Genomic DNA, 15529 nt, shown 5'->3' with positions numbered 1-15529 from the left:
AGTGAGTGCGTGATTGATTGATTGAGTGAGTGAGTGAGGGTTAATGAGTGAGTGAGTGAGTGAGTGAGTGAGTGAGTAAGTGATTAATTCTGCCCTGTGATTAGTGTCATTCGCCTCCTTCTTTTATAAATGAATAAATAGAGTTCGGTGACCTCATGCCTCCAGGAAATATTTTACACACTTTCGCGCAACTAACGCGCCAAATGTGAAACCACATCCAGCCGTTATTGTGTTATCTTGTTGACCAACGGATAGACAGACAGACAGACGCTGCCTTAAAAACGACCTCCTTTTAATTGGAGGCAACAAAATAACTATTGTTCAGTGACATATGACGTGTCCCAGCCAAGACGGACGCCCTTAGCAGTTCAACATATAACATTACGTCGATTTTCCCGGCCGTAGAGTGCGGTGAAAACAGTTACTTCGACACCTGTGGCCATGGAGAGTGCCAGCCCACATGTGAGAACCCCGCACCCATCTGTTTACAAGTGTGTATCCCAGGGTGTCAGTGTAACGCCGGGTTCGCACTGCAGGATGGGAAGTGTATTCCCAGGAGTCAGTGCGAGGATGATTCAGGTAGCCTGCTCAACGCTGTGCAACACCGTAGCGATCGATCCTTTCACAGCTTTTCTCTTTAATTTTCTGACCCAGTGATTTTCGAGAAAGTTTTATGTCCCTCCATTGCTCACATCAAGAATCCAGTACGAGGGGCGTTCAATAAGTAATAACTCTAACCCACTTCCAGTTGTCTAATCTAGATGAAAATTTGCACGTGTAATGCTTCATATATCTATAGTTTATGTTGCAAAAAAGAGCTCTGAACTAATTGTGGTTTCTGATTTACTGGTGTTTGAACTGAGTTAGGTGTGAAATGGACCAGGTGTGAAATGGAACCAGTTGAGTGTTGCGCAGTGATCCGGTTTTTGTATTTGAAAGGACGCACACCAAAGGAGACTTTTGATGAAATGAAAGAAACTTATGGTGATGATGCCCCATCATTTGACCTTGTAAAACGCTGGCATCCTGAATTCAAACATGGCCGGAAGTCTGTGAAAACAGCTCCCAGACCTGGTCGTTCCTCTTCTGCCATTGATGAGGCATCTGTTGGAGGACCAACCTGGGGTGTCCTACAAAAACGATGTCCAGAGCTGCATCAAACGATGGGAGAAATGCATAACTCTGGGTGGTTGCTATGAAGAGAAAGTCTAATAACTGTGCCAAGTTTCATTAATCTCCTGCTATGGGAAATGGGTCAGAGTTATTACTTATTGAACGCCCCTCGTAAAAGGCTTATTTCCTCTTCCGTTTCCTGTAACCTTTAGTGTCCATGATGACAAAGTATATTATTACAAGGTAACTTATGTACACGTGTAGGCATGACATATTCGCAGGTGATTTTGTGCTTTGCATGCATAAATGAATCTGCTCTGTAACCGTATATACCACAAATTTTGTGCAAGTGTATTTCACATTTACATAATAATCATGCAAGGCAATGTTTACATTTTACTAACTATGTTTAATACATACATGTATGATACGAATCTGAAATTCCTGTCCTTTGCCACCATGCAGTTATGGTATTGTACACATCAGGTAGTTATTTGCGTGTTTTGCACATCCTGCCATAATCACATTTCTGACAGATGTAGTTGAGAAGCTTGATATGCTATTTGTGATGTATACAATGTATTAACACGTATAATTCAAGACAATGACTTACGCAAGTTGCCATCCTGTCATGACTGCAGAAGGGGAGTGTCGTGGACGCTGGAGCACTCCGGAAGGGTGCCGTGGGGATGACTGTGACCACTCAGTCTCCTGGATGTACAATTCCGACACCGATAAGGTAGGGATGATGGCAAACTCCATCTAGGTAGCATAATCGGTAGCTTGAAACATGCCTTAATACAATCGAAGTAAAGACAGACTGTCTCAAGGAGCACAAAGATGAGGGATCATATATCATAGGACGTCATCTGTCGCGGTGTAAATCTTAAGATCGGAAGTGCTTTTAATGGTGTGACTAACTAATCTTAAATTGATGTTCACAAGATATTCTTCGAGATGAGCGCCAGGCAGACCAGTGACAAGTGGCTGGGCATCGGTTTCTCCAACGATCGAGTCATGGTATGATGCATACAGAAAAACTAGTCTTTTTGTCGATCTAGTGACCTTTGATAATTACACAGATCCACTGTTATTATTACATCAAGTTTGTCAAATTGATGACAACCGTCTCGAGAAACTGTCAGGATTAAGATAACGTTGAATCCATGCAATGTTACAGCCCAACACTGATGTTATTGTCGCGGCGGTGTCATCCGACGGCGGGGTCTCTATCACTGATAGGTACGTGGACTGCACATGCGAGAGACATATCAAACAACTTATGACAAATAGTGTCTGTGTAGGAAACCTGTAGCAGTACTTAAAAGGCGAGAAATGTTCGCTGCGGTATTATGGTCACGGTTTCTGTGGAAACCTCTTCACCGCACTTAAAACTAGCCACTTTTGTTCTGTCGTCTCATTTCTGCCCGCCTAAGCTTTGTTTCAATCGCGACCTTAAAATCACCGTGAACACTTCATTTTCTCCCAGCCGCGAAATTAAAGTCCTGCGAACATCTCATCCTTCACCTACTGAAATAAATGCTGTTGTGTTCGTTTCCCTGTTGTTTTTACAAGTTCAGCACTACAGGGCACCATGGTACAAGAGCACAATTGTCATCTGTTATTTTTGTTATTGTAAATTTGTAATGAACTATGTTCTCAGCATGTCTATGGTCTGTCTCTGATTATAAGGTGGGCAAATGCACGTGCTATGCCGCCCGAGGACAGTTCTAACGACATAGAGGACCCACAGGGATCATACAACAATGGTGTGATCAACGTCAACTTCACCCGTCAGCGTAACACCGGTGAGACAATTTGCTTACTAGGCGTTACTAGCAGATCGAGTGTTTAAGGGATTATGCCTATGCAGCTCATTCGTTACAATCTAATGCTTTGTTGTTTTACAATCATCATTTTAATGTTTGATAATACCTTTTTTGCACGTTTTTATTCGTCAATACAGGTGACGACAATGATCTAGCCTTCACCGACGATGACTGCCTTTACATGTTCTACGCACTAGGGGGCACGTATAACCATCGCTCTCAAACCCTTTCCTACCATCCGACAACACCAACCATCAGCGAAGAGAAAATCTGCATCAGAGGGGTTTGTCGGCCTGACGAAGGTAATTTTTTGTCAACGACAATTGTCGAAATGTCCCAACGTTAAGATAGAACTTGTCAATAACAAGACAAAGACTTTTGTTACACGCCAACACGTTGTCGTGGATACAAATGGCATGGCGAACAAGCAAGAACTGACGTCAGGAATTAACGCAACACCGCTTTAGTTATGCCCAAGTCATGGGATAGTCGCCTTCACAACACTACCTTCTGTGACCTTGTAGGTGTATTCGCCACCTAATTCCTTCCTATCTACTTATTTTTTCAGCTTCAGGCCCGTGTAGCAGCGCCCCCTGTCAGAACGATGGCAACTGCTGGGAACCCCCGGATGGAGGATTCCTGTGTCAGTGCCGCCTGGGCTATGAGGGTCCCATCTGTGAGAACTACACCGACCCCTGTCAGACTGGCAGCAACCCCTGCATGAACGGCGGGACCTGCATGTACGAGGAGTTCGGGGACGAGCGCTACCCGTCATGCACGTGCCCCAGTGGTTTCACCGGTAAGTGAGCACAGATAATATTTACCCCGAGGATGCAGAGTTTTGGGGAAAGAAGATATTTTATGTCGAGCAAGATTGAGCATTACAGCTAGAGTATTAATCATTTGTAAAGATATAGTTAACCGCAACCTTTGGTGAAGGAAAGAAATAGTAATGGGTCACAGTCGGGTAATCATACCATTTTATGACATTTGGCAGTTCTAATGTTACTGCATCAACTATCTTGTAAACATTTATAAACAAGTGTCTTGGTTTTCTAAGGGTAGTATTCTATAGATTTCATGTGTACTTATTCATGAAGATGTCATCATGCCATCTCAAAAAGTGGCATTTAATGCAAACCTCATTGATATTCTCGGAAAAGATATGTCCATTAATGCTCATATAGTAATTCGTTTATTTTCCTTACAGGCAGGGTCTGTGAACTGCCCGTACCGACCGTGTGTGATGTGAACACGTGCAAGAATGGAGGGGACTGTCTGACAACACCCTGTTTTCATGGTGATGTAGACTGTGAACCAGACGTTAGCTGCGTCTGCCCGGCAGGGTTCACAGGGTACTACTGCGAGTTCGTCTTCGGGATGTGTGACGAGGACAGTTGCGACAATGGCGGCGAGTGTCGACAGGTTCCGTTCGAACACTATTACAGCTGTGAATGCCGCAATGGTGAGCTACATGTATAGCATTTAGCTTGTTGGGTTCATCTGCGTTAGCAGGAATCATTTTGAAACACAGTTGAGCTGTAATATTCATCACACGAAAGACTGAAGTTACTCAAATTTTGACAATCCAACTTCAATTCATTGACTAAGTCTGGACTAAGTCGAACATTCAATTCGTAGCTTCAAATTTGTGTTGTGAATTACAGTTCGACTTTGCGACAGAAAAACCATTGCAAACCTTCCAACGGTTCTTGAGATACTTCTTAGTATCCCCCACACAAGCTCCAGACTGAAAACAATATGGCAACAATACTTCCATTTTCATGGAAGTAATAAGGGATGTTGTGAAGCAGACGTACTCGGTACCACCGTCCCAATCATGTAACAGTATATTGATATTTTATTCGCCCTTCCAGGTACCACAGGAGCAAGATGTGAGTCAACTGGCATCATCGGTAAGTGTAGCTGAAATCAAATATTATCAGATGAAAAAGATATCAAAACATTTGTAGATGAAAGTTAGGCATCCAGGTAATAAGATTCGTCAAACATCAGTTACTCATTGACAACAAGAAACTGGGTATGATTATAGTTCCAAATCATATCCAGTTGCTTTAGTAACTGCTAATGTTATTTGGCATGTATCAAAACATAATAAGTTCCCCGTCAGGGCAAAGTGCCTTTCCCAAGGGCACAACGCCGGGGACGTGACGCATATCGAACCCGGGACCACTAGGTTCCGAGCACAACACTCTACCAGTTAAGCCAAACACGACGCCACATATCAAAACATAGTTGACAATTGCGAGTCTGATTGAATTCCAACTTAAATTTTCATTGACATATTAGCAAGAAAGTTTGAAAGCATTTTCGGAAAAAGGAAGCAGGGCTTTGGAACTGAACCTTGTAATATTCATCAAGGAGGTTATATGAGACATCACATTCCCACTTTACATGTTTGTAAGAGCTGGTGTTTCCGTCTACAAGGTCCTATTTTATTTCATCATTATTCTATTTTTCTTTCATCCCAGATTGCTCCCAACCTGATGTATTTTGGTGTGATAACGGCCTGTGTGTGCACCAGAACCGTACCTGTAACGATGAAGACAACTGTGGCGACCGGAGCGACGAAAGAGGCTGTCGTAAGTGTCTTAGACTTCTGCACGTACATTCTGGTCTTAGTGGAAAAGTGGTCACCGTGGAAAAATTATCCAACGGATCACCCCAAAAAGTGGTCACATGGGCCAGGTAGTGCTTATGTGGTGGCCACGTCTCAATATTCACCGCATTTTTGTAAACTACTTCACAGTTCATGATAAGCCTTCTCACAAGATGGATTGTTTCAAAGCAAACATAATGTCAGTACGAATTGTCAACAAAACAGACTGACTAACTGTTGTATGTGTAAATTTTACCCTCCAAGTTGTCTTCACTTTCATGTATTGTAGACTTTCTTCTAGGAATCTACTATTCTTGAAAGATGGCCAGATCTAGAAGAGGTAACCGGCAAAATTAAGACTGACACTTTCTAAAAATGATACATTTCAGCTACCGGAGCCTGCAAAAGTTATCCCTGTATGAACGGTGCGAGTTGCTGTGACTTGGGTGAGGACGGGTTCTCGTGTCTGTGCCGCCTGGGATACGATGGTGAGACCTGCGAGAGCTTTACCGACCCTTGTGGGTCAGGCAACCCCTGTTCAAACAACGGCACATGTATGTCATGGGACATGGGAGACGGTGTTCCTGCAGAGTACCAGTGCCAGTGTCCTCCAGGTTTCACAGGTAAGTGAGAAAGAATGATGGCACCTTACGTAAACACCAGTGAACTCAACATTAAAATGTTACAGCTCTAGGTCTATTTTGTGTATCAAAGTTATCTTGAGTCCAGCGACACATATAGTTCGTTTCTTCTCGACCAACTTAAGTAAAATCATGTTCCCTTATGCCAACAGTTGTACTCTAGCAGTCTTTCTGTCGTTACAGGTATGACATGTGAAATCCCGTTACCAACTGTCTGCGACCAGAACACATGTCAGAATGGCGGGAACTGTGTGACAGCATCTTGCTCTCAAGGCTCAGAAGGCTGCCAACCGGAGGTCAGCTGCATCTGCCCGGCAGGTTTCACCGGTTACCGCTGCGAGTTTGTGTTGGGAATGTGCGGGGAGGGGGAGGAGGACTCCTGCTTCAACAACGGCGAATGCATGCAAGTGCCATGTAAAGACTACTACAGCTGTGAATGCAGGAATGGTGAGCTAGATTCTTGTTTCCTATGTAGCACTGTACCTTTTTATGTCAAGATGGTCTGCGCAATTTGACATAGGCTACCTAGTGACTTCTATTGATTTTCAAACTTAGCCTTCGAAAAAAATGAGGGTGATCACTGAAAGAAAGTATGGTGTGATCATGAGGCAGACGCACCAGGTAAGCATACCACGATCCCACCAATGCATCAATATATGGCTATCTTTTATTCGCCCTTCCAGGTACTGGAGGAGCAAGATGTGAGTCGACTGGCATCATTGGTAAGTATAGCGGAAATCAAATGTCATCGAATGAAAACAATTAACCCATCAAAATATCTACATCTACATCAAGATACCTCCAAATGGCCCCGCAAGGGGCAACGACGTGTGTGTGTGTGTGTGTGTGTGGGGGGGGGGGGGGGTTGTGAGTTGAGGTCCCGGGTTATCGTTGGCGATTAAGGATCAGAAACATTAACTCAAATTGTCATCAACATATTAGCACGAAAGAAAGCTTGAAGGAATTTTAGACAGATAAGAAGTATTAAAGAAGTGAAGCTTCGGAACTGAACCTTATAACATTCGTTGTACTTTACCTCACATTCCCACTTTATATGCATGTAAGAGTAGATACTCATTTCCATTCGTTTCACATGATTGTTCGCCTTATTTTCTTTCATCCCAGATTGCTCCCAACCTGAAACATTTTGGTGTGATAACGGCTTGTGTGTGCACCAGAACCGTACCTGTAACGATGAAGACAACTGCGGGGACCGGAGCGACGAAAGAGGCTGTCGTAAGTGTCTTTAAATCCTACACGTTCATTCCAGTCCATGAAAGCAAGTGGACCACTCACGGGCCGATAAAATCTGGTCTTAGTGATAAAGTGGTCACCATGGACAGAATTAGTAATGTTGCTGGAAAAAAGCTATCGAACAGAACACCCCAAAAGTGGTCACATGGGCCAGGTAGTGCTTATGTGATGGCCACGTCTGAATATTTACTGCATTTTTGTAAACTGCTTCACAGTTCATGATAAACTTTCTCAAAAGACGGATTGTTTCAAAGCAAACATACTGTAAGCTAGTACAAAATGTCAACAAAACAGACTGACCAGCTGTTGAATGTGTAAATTTTACCAGCCAAGTTGTATTCTTTTTGATGTAGACTTTCATCTAGGAATCTACCATTGTTCAAAGATGTAGATCTAGAAGCGGCACTTGGCAAAACTGAGGCTTTTTTAAAATGATATATTTCAGCTACAGGAGCCTGCAAAAGTTATCCCTGTATGAACGGTGCGAGTTGCTGTGACTTGGGTGAGGATGGATTCTCGTGTCTGTGCCGCCTGGGATACCATGGTGAGACCTGCGAGAACTTTACCGACCCTTGTGGATCAGGCAACCCCTGTGCAAACAACGGCACATGTATGTCATGGGACATGGGAGACGGTGTTCCTGCAGAGTACCAGTGCCAGTGTCCTCCAGGTTTCACTGGTAAGTGATGATGGTATCTTACATAAATGCTGGTCAACTCAACATGAAAATGTTAGAGATCTAGGTCTAATGTGAGGGAGTATCATACGTGATCTTTATACACATAAAGCAAATTTCTTCTCGGCCCTTCGAAGATCAATCAGCCGAAAATGGTCAGCAAGTCTCGTTTATATTATTTGTGTTAAAGAGCTAGTCTGTGGAACAAAATCCCATCTTCTGTCATGCCAGCAGTTGCACTATAGCAGTCTTTGCAAGACGTACTTAAGAAATTTCTTTCGTCACAGGTATGACATGTGAAATCCCGTTACCAACTGTCTGCAACCAGAACACATGTCAGAATGGCGGAGACTGTGAGATCATAACATCCTGCTCTGAAGGGTCAGAAGACTGTGAACAGGAGATCAGCTGCGTCTGCCCGGCAGGTTTCACCGGTTACCGCTGCGAGTTTGTGTTGGGAATGTGCGAGGAGGGGGAGGAGGACTCTTGCTTCAACAACGGCGAATGCATGCAAGTGCCATGTAAAGACTACTACAGCTGTGATTGTCACAATGGTGAGCAGATATTTCTTTACTGATTCTCTGGCTTGTTCTACTCTCTACATATGCTTATGTATTTTCAAAGCAATCTTAAAATTTCACGTGCATTTCTGTACGATGTGATGATACATATTGGAGATAACATTATTTGGATTTTCTGACAATATTCAGCACACCCTAGTTTATCATGTCTAGTACACGTATTTTACACCAGACTTTGCTTTGTTATGCAAACTTTCCTGAGAATATTTTTACTTTTCTAAAGGTTTCGATGGACCTCGCTGTGAAATGAGAGAATCATCAGGTGCAAGTGGTAAGTTGCTGGCACGATTATTAGTAAACGTCTTTGCAGAAAACTACGCTGTCATATGTTGGAATTGCATCAATTGACTTGTACAGGTAAATTATATGGAAAACTAGAGTTCCACGAACACATACCTTTGCCAAATAAACCAGGTTTGTTATGTAGAATGATGTCTGTAGACAAATGCGTTACTCATTTCATTTTCTTCATAATTATATGCTTGGAGTTGGTTTATAAAATTTCGGCATTGATTATGCAAATTAGATCCCAAGTTACAATTAATTGATATCAAATTGTAGCAAGCATAACTTAAGCTATCAGCATACCAAAAATCATGATGATCCTTTGATCCATTCTTGACTTATTCTCTTTCAAAGTCTTTAAATACACCCCTTACTCTCTTCCCTCTTTCTCAGTTACATATGTGACAACTTTGATGAAAGTACTATAATGGAATGCAGTGGATTTATAAACTTTTCCTCATCAATTATGCAAATTAGCTGTTAATTTGCATAATAAGTATCACATTATATAAGTCTTCACTTAGGCTATCTACATGCCAAAAATCACGACGATCCGTCAACACGTTCATATTTTCTCATTAATTATGCAAATGAGATCATCATTTGCATGATAAATATGTATTGACATTTCTCTCTTTCTGAGCTACACATGTGACAAGTTTTAAAGTCCTATCATGGAACGTAGCGAATTTATAAAATATCCTCATTAATTATGCAAATTAGCTGTTGATTTGCATAATTGGTATCTCATTATGTTTGTCTTCACTTACGCTACCTACATACCAAAAAAACATGATGATCCGTCAACATCTTCATATTTTCTCATTAATTATGCAAATGAGGCCATCATTTGCATAATTGATATCTATCGACATTTCTCTCATTCCCAGCTACATATGTGACAAGTTTGAAAGTCCTATCATGGAATGCAGTGGTTTTATAAATTTTCCTAATTAATTATGCAAATTAGCTGTTGATTTGCATAATTAGTATACCATTATGTAAGTCATCACTCATTCTATGTACATACCAAAAATCATGACGATTCGTCAACACGTTGTAGAGTTATTCTCGTCCAAAGTTTGAAAGGAAACCGGCGCCTGCAGTTCCAAAAAAGCTGCTATGGGGCCCAAACTCCCAGCACTTACTCTCTGCCTCAAGGGCTATCTACCACTCGAAAATCATGATCACAGCATGTCCAGAACAGGAGATATCAAAAATTGAGGTTCTGCTGCAGTACCTTAGCAAGCCGCTAGGGGGCCCATTATCGAACTTGACCTTCGTTTTTCCGACCCCTACCCACCTACCAAATATAATCGGGATACATCAAAGGCTTCTCGAGTTATGCTGTTAACACACACACACACAGACTCACAAGCCTAAAACATAACCTTAGCCATTCTGGCAAAGGTAACTACAAGTTTCATACCAGGGTTCTAGCATGAAAATATGATGAAACAATTCGCTTGCTTGAAATGAGGTATTCTACTACTTTGTAATATGAGAGATTTAACAATTTCGTATAACTTGTTTTGTAAACTTTTGTTGTTTTCAGCAGGGTGCAGTCCCATTGAGGTTGACATGTGCCGTGAAGCTGTTCCGTACAACACCACAAGGTTTCCCAATTTGTTGGGTCACCTGTCACAACAGGCCTTCCTGAGCGATTCATTAACATATCAATTAGTGGCTGCGTTAATGGCGAGTGGATGTCATCCTGGCGTGGAGTTCGGCGTGTGTTCTGCAGCCGTGCCGCAATGTGACCGTGATCAGGTAATCCATTCTAGTTTTGTTTTCAAATGATATCTGCTACTTTGGCTTTCAAATAATACACCATACACCTTAGGCAGTGTGCGCTACTTTTAAGGCACAAACTAAAAAAAAAAAAGGAACCGGAGATTGTGGGCCTCCTAGCAACTTTTTCAGGCATCGCAGCATTACAGAAGAACATCCTCGTGCTGATAATAGAGAGTGGTAGTCGACAGAGCATAGCCAACTGGTCAGCTAACCGGATGCCACAGATAGCCGGGTTGATATAGGGAAGAAGGGAAGGTATGAATCACGGAAATGACATGCTCTTGTAAGTTTGCATTAGCTGTTTCCCTTGCCCCATGGATCCTTTACCAAACAAATTAGTACAGGTACAGAAATCCGCCCACTCCAAACCAATTGTCAGCGAACAATACCATCATTTAGATTCATCAGACGTCTTTAGAACTTAGATATAGACAGAATATCGACATTCCGCCTTCGGATTGGCGACCGCAGTGATATAAAGTTGTTATCTCAATACTACTTAGTACTTTCCAGGATTTGTTTGTTTAGTAAGGAAATGATAAGATTGACAAGAAAATGCTGATGTACAAGAAAATCCAGAAAATCCGGGTTATGATTAATGGCTGGGGTACAAAATTACCTTCATCATCAATTCAATTGATGAATAAGACAAGATAAAGCAATTAATTAAAAAGAAATACAACTCTAGATATATCATGGACCTATGAGATACCTGGACACTTGTTTACCATGTTCACTCTTCTTTCTCCCCAGATAAAGCCATGCAAGACATTCTGTTACGACGTACGACAAAGCTGTGAACCGCTTGTCGTACAGCAGGGTGCAGTATGGCCATCTGCTCTGTCCTGCAATGACTTCCCGGACTTACCAGAGAAGTGTGCCTCTCCGTATGAGGAAAGAGGTAAATATACGGATCATAATACCATATACAGACGCGTGTTGATGGCAATCTTGAAATGATTTCTCAAATTCTGCTCCATTGCGAGACAGAAATTATGTAATAAACCGGTAAGTCAGAAAAGACGTTACCAACTTTCATTTCCAATATCCGATAGTGTTGGCAGAAGAAATAGTGAATTTGGTGATTTTATTTTGAAGTGAACTTGTTTGGCTTCTAGCTAAAACAATGTGAATGTTCAGATCAACTTGAGATCGCCTAAACTAATCCTCGCCTACAAAATACTTGTTTCAGTGCCAGTGGAAGTTCGCCTCTCTGGAGGAGCGACTGCAAACGAGGGCCGTGTAGAGATCCGGTTAGGTAACGGACAATGGGGCACCGTCTGTGATGACGACTTTGACATCAACGATGCTAACGTCGTCTGCAGACAACTCGGATACGGGTACGCAGTGTCGTACGAAGAATCCGCTCATTTCGGGCAGGGAAACGGTTCAATTTGGTTGGACGATGTTTCGTGTGGCGGCGACGAGGAAACATTATTGGACTGCAGGTCGAACGGCTGGGGGGTGAACGATTGTAGCCACTTCGAGGACGTTGGAGTTGTTTGTGGATGTAAGAAAGTTGTAAACCATACTTTACTGTTGATTTTCAAGTTCACTTTATAGGGTGATTCGTGTAAAACAACCCGCATAACCGAATGACATTCCGCATGATTGTAACTGTAGATTTCAGTAAATGTTTATGAAATAGGCTGATAGATGAAGTTTAAAAGACGTGCACATCGAATTTTATAAACTCACATAATTTAATTTATCAATAGCCAATAATCATTTACTGATTTTGTGTTCTCTTTTACTTAAAGCGTTCGAGTGTAGTCCGATAGAGATTGAGATGTGCCGAGGAGTTGTCCCCTACAACATAACGGCTTTCCCAAATATTCTGGGTCACAAGTCGCAGCAGGAGTTGCTTGATGACGCAACGACTTTTCAGCTCATTGATGGGATGATAGCCAGCCAGTGTCATCCAGAGGTAGAGTTCGCAGCCTGCTCTGCAATCGTGCCCAGATGTGACGGCAATGTTCGGGTGAGTTCAACTATCCTTTTTCTGCAATGATGCACTATTTTCTTACTACGAAAATTCTTTTACACTTTAGCTGTAACTCGTAACACAATCTCTTTTTAAACCTTAAATGTAATTCAGTAGGGATTAGTATCAACAAATTACTTACTCGACTCTTGTTTGAACCAGAAGCACGCACTTCCTGTGCAAAAATGTCTGCTACAGATAACACTGACTATCAATTATTCTGACCCCACAGATAGGACTCTGTAGGTCTTTCTGTCTTGACGTGAGGTTCAGTTGTGAACAGAGTGTTACACAGCAGGGACACTCGTGGCCAGACTCTCTGTCGTGTCAAGGCCTCGCAGATCTTCCCGCTGATTGTTCAACGCCCTATGATGAAAGAGGTACGAGCAAAGAATCTTTAAGGCTGTCTAACAATAGACGTTTTTTTGATGAAGGTTAAAAGGCATCTAGGTCATAAGATACGCCAAAAAGCAACCACAAGAAACTTGATATGATATGGTTTCCAAAATCATATCCAGTTGCTTGAGTAACTACTTTTTGGAATACACGATTCTGGCCATAACGTTTCTCCACAGGGAAATTTCAATAGTATATTAACTGAACGGAGATTTTCGATTAGACTTACTGGACTTGTTTTATAAAGATGACTAGAAAAGGGACTACCAATAAGTTTCCGTGAATTCCGTATACAGGTAAAATTTTAAACAGATGGGGATATTCCTCCCATGCGGACATGTACATCATTCGGAAACTTTCACGTAGTGGTAAAATCAATTTACAATGATACTATGTTGTACTTTTCAGTGCCCTTGGACATTCGCCTTGTCGGAGGAGCGACCTCGAACGAAGGCCGTGTAGAGATCCGGCTAGGTAACGGAGAATGGGGAACCATCTGTGATGACAGCTTTGATATCAGCGATGCAGGCGTCGTCTGCAGGCAATTGGGATATGAAACCGCAGCTTCGTACGAAGACTCTGCTTATTTCGGACAGGGTAATGGCTCTATTTGGTTAGACGATGTTGAGTGCGACGGAGATGAGGAGACTCTACTGGACTGTTCATCAGGTGGATGGAGTCAGCACAACTGTGGCCACTCTGAGGACGTCGGAGTCGTTTGCTTGGGTAGGGAATTCTGAAGCTGACATCTGACACCTGACATCTAGCAGCATTATGTTGTTAAATGTAGAATTTCGCAGGCCAAGCAAAAGGGAAATGTCGTGAATTATCACCAACGATGGAATAATGTTTGTCTGCTAGACTGTACTTACAAGTAGAGTCGACAAGCGTTGTCATAATAATATACAACTGAAAACTAACAATATGATGTTTATCTGCTTACATTTCAGATTGCTCCCAACCCGGAGTGATTCCGTGTGACAACGGAAGGTGTTTCCTGGAGAGTCAAAGATGTGACAGGGTGGACAACTGTGGGGACCAGACTGACGAGAGAGACTGTAGTAAGTATTTTCAATCTATTCTTGGGGGGGGGGGGGGGGGGGGTATGTGATCTTCAGCTTCATGTACAATTGCATTCTTTCTGTGTTCATGTAAGACCATAGCTTAGCCTTGTTCTCTAATACACCAGAAAATTATCTATTTTTCCTTTACCCAAATGAGCACTCCTACGACTCTGGCGATCACTGTGGAACTGACTTTTTCATATTATGTAGATGGCAGGGTTTGAAGGGCATAGTACCTGTCCTGCAGCAAGGAACAGATAGACTCCTACGTAGGACCGTTTGAAGCCAGCAATATGTCAATTGTATCGAAATAATTTCATTCGTCAATTGACACGCTTTTGTTTGGGTAACAAAATGTATTCAGAAAGAACTAAGATTTGTGTTCTAGATTGTTTAGAATTGCTAACGAAGAACTTATTCTGCACTAGGTTGCTCTGAGCTGGGAGACCTGGAGTGCCCCAATGGGGCCTGCTACAGGCCTTCAGACGCGTGTAATGGCGTTAACGACTGTGGTGACTGGGCAGATGAGGACAACTGCAGTAAGTAGTCAAGCTTGTAGGCTAGTACATTCATGTACAAATCTGACTTTGATAGAGTAAACAATGAAACGCTGTACTTACTTGCATAACTTCTTTGTTTAATCAGGCTCCTTCGTTACACGTTTATATATATATTATCGTCCATGGTTTGAAGGCTAGCGGCATATTCGCGAATGTCTTCACAGTCTGAAAGACGTACAACTGCCAGTTGTTCACTGTTCATTGATTGTCTGAAATTCAGCTCGTTTTCTAGTAACTAATCTCGTTATAACCTTGTGCTTCAGCTCAAAGAATCGCTTGTTATTTGAACCGGCAGTATGTTATTGGGATTTTTTATCAATTAAAAAAATGGGTTCTATTGTATACATGTATTATACTGTCATCTTTTTTCTGTCTTTGTTGACTTCACTCCTCTTATCAATGAATAATTCATATCGTAATATTTCGTCCTCAGCTTCATGCCTCGGTTTTGGCACGCTTTACCGCTGTCGGAACAGAAGATGTTTGCGTCAGGAAAACATTTGTAACGGCGTGGACGACTGTGGAGATGGATCAGACGAGTCCCCAGAAATCTGTCTTTACGGTACTCTCGCCTGTCACCTGTCCGTAACCAAAGATGATATTCTTAATTCATTCTTCCCAAATAACGCACAAAGAATAGGATGGGTTGATGGCGGTGAAACATGGCGTACTAAGTATACTGGGAGCTGCCTAACATATAGTTAACACCGGGGACATCATCATTTCATGATC

At 42.2% G+C, this 15529-nt stretch overlaps 1 protein-coding gene across 1 annotated transcript in view; it reads left to right on the top strand.

Moving 5' to 3' along the window:
• The first annotated feature begins 409 nt into the window (after positions 1 to 409).
• The window catches only part of LOC118413565, a 46176-nt gene continuing 31056 nt past the window's right edge, over positions 410 to 15529 (top strand). The window contains exons 1-26 of the mRNA XM_035817090.1: positions 410 to 579; positions 1755 to 1852; positions 2059 to 2133; positions 2294 to 2355; positions 2806 to 2921; positions 3080 to 3244; positions 3511 to 3741; positions 4153 to 4407; positions 4820 to 4858; positions 5435 to 5545; positions 5952 to 6185; positions 6387 to 6650; positions 6887 to 6925; positions 7329 to 7439; positions 7903 to 8136; positions 8421 to 8687; positions 8938 to 8985; positions 10555 to 10769; positions 11547 to 11694; positions 11986 to 12303; positions 12554 to 12774; positions 13010 to 13157; positions 13582 to 13899; positions 14124 to 14234; positions 14666 to 14776; positions 15231 to 15359. Coding sequence (XP_035672983.1) covers positions 1829 to 1852; positions 2059 to 2133; positions 2294 to 2355; positions 2806 to 2921; positions 3080 to 3244; positions 3511 to 3741; positions 4153 to 4407; positions 4820 to 4858; positions 5435 to 5545; positions 5952 to 6185; positions 6387 to 6650; positions 6887 to 6925; positions 7329 to 7439; positions 7903 to 8136; positions 8421 to 8687; positions 8938 to 8985; positions 10555 to 10769; positions 11547 to 11694; positions 11986 to 12303; positions 12554 to 12774; positions 13010 to 13157; positions 13582 to 13899; positions 14124 to 14234; positions 14666 to 14776; positions 15231 to 15359 — 3994 coding nt within the window. The 5' untranslated portion in view covers positions 410 to 579; positions 1755 to 1828. The remainder of the gene's footprint in view (positions 580 to 1754; positions 1853 to 2058; positions 2134 to 2293; positions 2356 to 2805; positions 2922 to 3079; positions 3245 to 3510; positions 3742 to 4152; positions 4408 to 4819; positions 4859 to 5434; positions 5546 to 5951; positions 6186 to 6386; positions 6651 to 6886; positions 6926 to 7328; positions 7440 to 7902; positions 8137 to 8420; positions 8688 to 8937; positions 8986 to 10554; positions 10770 to 11546; positions 11695 to 11985; positions 12304 to 12553; positions 12775 to 13009; positions 13158 to 13581; positions 13900 to 14123; positions 14235 to 14665; positions 14777 to 15230; positions 15360 to 15529) is intronic.

This window comes from Branchiostoma floridae, chromosome 4 (assembly GCF_000003815.2).
Source record: "Branchiostoma floridae strain S238N-H82 chromosome 4, Bfl_VNyyK, whole genome shotgun sequence".
NCBI classification, from domain to species: Eukaryota; Metazoa; Chordata; class Leptocardii; order Amphioxiformes; family Branchiostomatidae; genus Branchiostoma; species Branchiostoma floridae.
The sequence above is the reverse complement of the archived record's forward strand: the minus strand, read 5'-3'. Positions and strand labels throughout refer to the sequence as shown.